The sequence below is a fragment of the Pectinophora gossypiella genome, chromosome 23 (genome assembly GCF_024362695.1).
Source record: "Pectinophora gossypiella chromosome 23, ilPecGoss1.1, whole genome shotgun sequence".
In the NCBI taxonomy this organism is placed as follows: domain Eukaryota; kingdom Metazoa; phylum Arthropoda; class Insecta; order Lepidoptera; family Gelechiidae; genus Pectinophora; species Pectinophora gossypiella.
The window spans coordinates 2,797,518-2,804,259 of NC_065426.1; the positions used below are offsets into that span (position 1 = coordinate 2,797,518).

At 57.5% G+C, this 6,742-nt stretch overlaps 1 protein-coding gene across 1 annotated transcript; it reads left to right on the forward strand.

Annotated features, from left to right (window-relative positions):
• Nucleotides 1-282: 282 nt before the first annotated feature.
• Nucleotides 283-6,160, forward strand: LOC126377456 (uncharacterized). The gene is made up of 2 exons (XM_050025191.1): nt 283-394; nt 453-6,160. The coding sequence occupies exons 1-2, from the start codon at nt 283-285 to the stop codon at nt 6,158-6,160; spliced, it is 5,820 nt and encodes a 1,939-aa protein (XP_049881148.1).
• The last annotated feature ends 582 nt before the right edge of the window (nt 6,161-6,742 follow it).

The following is a 6,742-nucleotide window of genomic DNA, read 5'->3' on the forward strand; positions in this document are numbered from 1 at the left end:
ATAGGATAGCTATAAGATTAGAACGTAAGACCCACTAGTTGTGATAGCGAAATTAGAACCTAAGGTGGTTGTTTATACGCAATAAACGAGTTAGTGAGTTAGTTAGCAGTTGATCCGGAAATTTGATCGAGCCTTTTATTTCCCCGAGATCCTGAACATACAGTCCACAACAGTTCCTGGTCCTTCGAGCCGGATTCAGATCGCCGAAGCACTTCATCGTGGGAACATCTGGTGCCATCGCGGAACGCGCTCAGTACCTCCCTGCCATTTCACCGATCCGAGATGGTAGTGACCCGGAGTCAGAGCGACGCTGTGGAGCTGGAGGAACAACGCCGCGAGGAAGAGCAACGGCGCGAGACCGAACGTCTCGCCCTCCAACGAATCGAAGAGGAACGTCAGAGGCGGTTATCTCAGGCACCCCCCCGCCTCACCGACCGTCGCGACGCGCTCAGTCCGCGAACAACCGACGACTAGCGCGACGATCGAACCCGCGCCCCTCACCGCGGGCGCCCCGCACCTCACCGCGGGCGCCCCGCACCTCACCGCCGGTACCGCGCCCCTCACCGTCGGCACCGCACCCCGCACCGCCGCCCCCGCTGCGACACGACGCGTTGCAGATACACTGCGCGGATCGCTCGCGCCCTCCATACGTTCGACGAATGCTACTGCAAGACTACGCTTGGCTGAATTAGAAGCCGCGGAACAACTGGCGAAGCTTGAACGACGCAAGATGGAATTAGAAGCCGATTTGATTCGGAAGCGTCTCGCCGTCGAACAAGAGAACATCCAAGAGGAAGAGAGCGCTCGTCTGCAGGAAGAGGACGTATGCCTGGGACCCAATGACCGGGTCGATGACTGGTTCATGCGCATGGACGAGACACGGGACGAAGAACAGAAGCAGACCCGTTTCGAGGAGAGAGCCAGACGCCGCGCGCCGCTACGCTCCTCGCCGACACCTCAACGCGCACCGCGTCATCTCTCACCGTCGCCTGAACGAGTGCGACGCCCCCGACAGTCGCCGGAACGTGTGCGACACCTCTCACCGTCGCCTGAACGAGTGCGACGCCCCCGACAGTCGCCGGAACGTGTGCGACACCTCTCACCGTCGCCTGAACGAGTGCGACGCCCCCGACAGTCGCCGGAACGTGTGCGACACTTCTCACCGTCGCCTGAACGAGAGCGACACCCACTACGGTCGCCGGAACGAGACCGACACCCGTCAGCGGAACGAAGACGCCGAACCTCGAACGCGAAGCAAGGCATCGAGCAATTGGCAGAGGCACTCGAGCGGATGGCGCGACCACGCATCCGGAACGTCGAGCTACCCATCTTCAGCGGCAACCCGAACGAATGGCTGCCCTTCAAAGCAACAATGAGAGATTCAACACGTCTCTACAATTTGAGCGCCGCCGAGAACCTACAGCGACTACGGACGTGCCTACGGGGGGAGGCACGCGAAGCCGTGGCGGCACTGCTGTACACCGCAACCGATCCGAGCGTCATAATGAAGACACTGGAACAATGCTTCGGGCGCCCCGAGGTGCTGATCGACCGGGCGCTAGAAGAAATTAGACGACTACCGAGGTTGGGACCGTCTGCGATAGACCTCAATAACTTCGCGATCAAGCTGCGCAATCAAGTGTGCATACTGGAGTCCATCGACAAACGGGGCTTCATCCACAACCCACTGCTGGCTCGAGAAGTACTTGGCAAGCTCAGCCCGCATCATCGGTCACGCTGGTGTGACTACGCATCCCTTCATGAAGAGGACAACGTTCCCGAGATCGTCATGATGTCCCGATTCCTGACACACGAGGCGAACCTAGCGATCTCCTTCATGTACGCCCCGAGTGCCAGCACCGTCGCCGCTGCTACTGCTCCCACTGCGAACAGAAGCAAAGAATTAAAGGCCAGCACGAGTGGAAAATCATCATTGGGAAGAAAACCAGAAGCCATCTACAACACGAGCGAGCGAGCCGTCCAGTGCCCCAGCTGCGGAGAAGATCACAAGTTGCCGCAGTGCCAATCCTACAAGGCACTGACAGTCAACCAGCGATGGGACTTCGTGAAGGAGAGAGGTCTCTGCTTCAAATGTGTCGCCTCGAAACATCGACGCATAGCATGCAAGGCGCGGGTGTGCGGCGTGAACCAATGTCGCCGTCCACATCACGCTACGCTACACGAGGACCCGCCCGCCGCCGCAGCCGAACCGCAACCATCGACGAGTGGCCCGGAAACAGTCATGTCGGTGGCCACTACCGCCACTGGCCCGAGGACTGTCCTGCTGAAGGTCTGCCCAGTGATCGTGAGCGGACCACGGGGGGAGGTCTCCACCTACGCCCTACTGGATGAAGGCGCCACCGTCACTCTTATTGACAACGAGCTGGCGGAGAGCATCGGCGCAAGTGGACCCACACAGCCACTGAACCTGCGCGGTGTGAACATGGAGCAACAAGAAGAGGAGAGCAGATCAGTCGCGGTGCAACTCCGAGGCAAGAATGAACACGCACCGTACGGAATAAGGGCACGCACTGTGAAGAACCTTATTCTACACCAGCAGACCATCCCTAAGTCGCTACTGAGAAAATACAAGCACCTACGCCTGGACAAGAATGAGATGTGCTACGAGCTAGCACGCCCTAGAGTCCTAGTGGGGACAGACCACTGGGAATTGATCGTGTCCCGTGAACTTCGAGTTGGCGGCCCGAACGAACCCGCCGCATCAAGAACGCGGCTTGGATGGGTGGTACACGGATCCGTACCACGCAACACCATCATTCAACAAGGGAGCGTGCTGCATGTCTACGATGTAGAACGACACGGGGACACAACCGACCAGTACGACCGACGTCTCGAGCAACTCGTCGAGGCGCACTTCAAGATTGACGCACTGGGTGTCAGTCACAAACCGCTCGTGGGCGTTGCCAATCAGCGCGCTCGGGACATCGTGCAGAAGACGATGAAGAAGATCGACGGGGCCTACGAGGTTGGACTTCCATGGCGTCGTGACGACGTGACCATGCCTCCAAGCTACGATGCAGCCTTCCGACGTCTGAGAAGCATCGAGAGGAAGATGGACGCTTCACCCGACTTCGCCAAGCAGTACACGGCCCAAATGGAGAACCTGCTGAACAAGGGCTACGCAGCACCATGTGACGGTCATGAACGAGCGAGCACCGTCAGTTGGTTCCTGCCACACTTTGCCGTGCAGAACCCCAATAAACCAGGAAAACTACGCCTGGTTTTCGACGCCGCCGCACGCAGCCACGGTGTCTGCCTGAACGACGAGTTACTAGAGGGACCGGACCTGCTACTGTCACTGCAGGGGATCGTATTCCGGTTCAGAGAGAGACCAGTCGCCGTCACTGCGGACATACAAGAGATGTTCCTGCGTGTGAAGATCCGCCCAGAAGACCAACCCGCCCAGCAGTTCTTGTGGAGGGGAAACGACCGGGAGAATCCGCCTCGCTGCTTCAAGATGACGAGCATGATCTTCGGCGCGGCCAGCTCACCCTTCATGGCTCACAGCGTGCGAGACCACAACGCGCATGCGCACGCGCACACTCACCCACGTGCGCTGGAGGCCATCACACACAGTCACTACATGGATGACTTTGTGGCGAGCTATGAAGACATCGAGGAGGGCCGCCGAACCATCAGCGAGGTGATAGAAGTCCACGCAGACGCCGGCTTCACTTTGCGCGGGTGGAACTCCAACTACGAGGGAGTCCTGGACGAAGTGCCCGTAGAGCTTCGAGCGACCCAACCAACGCAGTTCGGAGGAGAGGGCCACGCCGAGCACAAAATACTTGGCCTCTACTGGAACGCAGGTCGAGACGAACTGGGGTTCAACACGTCGCTCAATAGAGTACCGGACGAGGTACGAACACGAAGCCGCGCGCCTACGAAGCGAGAAGCTCTCAGTGCGGTCATGAGCATATACGACCCGCTGGGACTCCTGAGCCACTACACGATCCGAGCGAAGATCATCCTTCAGGGCCTATGGCGTCTTAAGTTGCCATGGGACGAGCCGATCCCGGAAGAAGAAGCCGGACAATTTATGAGCTGGTTGGCACAGCTGGAAGAGGTCGCCCGGCTACGACTACCACGATGCTACGAGATGAAGAACCATCAGCGCATCGAGCTACATATCTTCTGCGACGCCAGCGAGCAAGCATACGCGACGGTGGCCTACTGGAGGATAGTGCGCTGCGACGGAAGCATCGGGGTCATTCTGGTTGGCGCCAAGTCAAAGGTGGCGCCGCAGCGAACACAAACGATCCCGCGACTGGAACTACAAGCCGCCGTCATCGGAGTGAGGTTGGCCGACACGCTGAAAAAGGAACACCGCATCAAGATCGACAGTGTCACCTACTGGACGGACTCAGCGACGGTGATACACTGGGTGCGGAACGACGCTCGGCGCTACACCCCATTCGTGGCGCACAGGCTGAGCGAGATCGCAGAGCTCACCCAGAAGGACGAATGGCGATGGCTCCCCACTACACACAACGTAGCCGACGACGCCACAAGATGTCATGGGACTACAATCAGCGTGAACGACCGCTGGTTTCAGGGGCCAGACTTCTTATACGAGTCACCGGAACACTGGCCCGCTGAACAGTCATCGCACATCGAGGAGGAAGACGTCCTTCACACTGGGACACGCGATGGACAGAAGGAGGACTGGCTACCTGACCCTGGTCGATTCTCCAAATATGAAACACTGATCAGAGCGGCGGCACGGGTACTGGTGTTCATCGACATGTGCCGCAAGAAGAAAAAGAACCTGGAAGTGGAGCACTTGGAACGCGCCGAACGAGCACTCCTGCAAAGAGCTCAGCGTGAGAGCTTTGGCGCTGAAATAGAACGGATCCAAGCAGGGCGCTCCATTCCCAAGACAAGCCGCCTATACAAGCTAGACCCGGAGCTACAAGATGGGATCCTGCGTGTTCGAGGTCGTATTGGAGCCGCGACCGTTCCAGAACATATGAAGCGGCCAATCATCCTGGACGGCCGTCATCACCTGACCAAGTTGCTGGTGCTGAGGGAACACTGCGCCGCCGGCCACGCCAACCGGGAGCGCGTGACCAACGACCTACGACAACGATACTGGATCATACATCTGCGACCAACAATACGCGCTGTCGAGCATGCCTGCGCACTCTGCAAAGTGCGGCGAGCCATGCCGCGAGCACCAGCGACGGGGAATCTACCGCAAGCCCGACTGGAACCATTTCACCGCCCCTTCACGAACTGCGGAGTGGACTACTTCGGCCCAATGATGGTGAAGATCGGACGACGACGAGAGAAGAGGTGGGGCGCGCTCTTCACATGCCTCACCACGCGAGCTATACATGTCGAGCTCGCCGCCTCCCTCTCCACCGACTCGGCGCTAATGGCGTTGCGGCGCATGGCCGCACGCAGAGGATGGCCCCGCGTCATCTACTCAGACAACGCGACGAACTTTCGCGGAGCAGATCACGAGCTGAAGGCCGCCTACAGGGAATGGGCGCCCGCACTGCAACAAGAAGGGATGCTGCACAGAACGGAGTGGCGGTTCATCCCACCTGGAGCGCCTAACCAGGGAGGAGCTTGGGAACGCATGGTGCGCTCAGTGAAGGCGGCACTAGGCGCTGTACTTAAGGAAAAGGCGCCACCGGAGGAAGTGCTACAGACGCTGCTAACGGAGGTGGAATTCTCGGTCAACGCCCGCCCCCTCACTCATGTCAGCGTGGACCCGAACGACCCGGAGGCCCTCACACCCAACCACTTTCTGTTGGGAGGATCCATGGGGCTGCCAACCACCGGACCATGCGACGAAGCCGACCGACGAGCTTGGCGAGCAAGCCAGGCCCTCGCCGACCATTTCTGGCAACGCTGGCTGAAGGAGTACCTGCCGACACTGGTACCTCGAGGCGAGCCTACGAACAACGACGCCGGGCTGAAAGAAGGAGACATCGTAGTGGTAGTTGACCCGACACTGCCACGAAACGTCTGGCCAATGGGGGAGGTGATTCGGACCTTCATCGGACCTGACGGCGGGATACGAGTCGCCGACGTCAGAACCAGAACGGGAATCTTCAGGAGACCAACGAGGAAGCTCGCCGTGCTGATCAAGAAGGAGGCTTCGCAAGCTACGCCGGGGGGAGAGATGTAGCGGACGCCGCCACTAGAGCGAGACGGCGCCGCTAAAAAGGGACAGCGAAGGAAGCGCCGCCCCTAGAACGAGACGGCGATAATATTAGAATAGGATAGCTATAAGATTAGAACGTAAGACCCACTAGTTGTGATAGCGAAATTAGAACCTTAGGTGGTTGTTTATACGCAATAAACGAGTTAGTGAGTTAGTTAGCAGTTGATCCGGAAATTTGATCGAGCCTTTTATTTCCCCGAGATCCTGAACATACAGTCCACAACAGGCTTGATATTATATATGTATGCTACTTCTCGCATTCTATGTTTCTATTCGCTCCCAGACCAGCAAAGATGGTGGAAGGGTTATGTATGTGTAATCTAGACTCTATTCTCCTTTCTAAATGTCCTACATTGAGCGAAATCTTTGCACATTTGCGTTATTTGGGGTAAAATACAAACTTGTATAAAATACAAGTTTGTATTATATAGGTTCGATGACATTTGTATCCTGAGAAACGAAAGATAGGAACGTCTGCCAAGTTTTGTGATATCTCTAAAATGTTGCTGAAGATTTGGTTCATTCATGCTGTTAGATGAAATGGAA

Excerpts from the sequence above, each read along its gene's own strand:
- LOC126377456 (XM_050025191.1), top strand. The coding sequence starts at position 283 with ATGGTAGTGACCCGGAGTCAGAGCGACGCTGTGGAGCTGGAGGAACAA. Across the intron at positions 395-452 it reads CCAACGAATCGAAGAGGAAC|TCCGCGAACAACCGACGACT; the intron begins GTCAGAGGCGGT and ends CGACGCGCTCAG.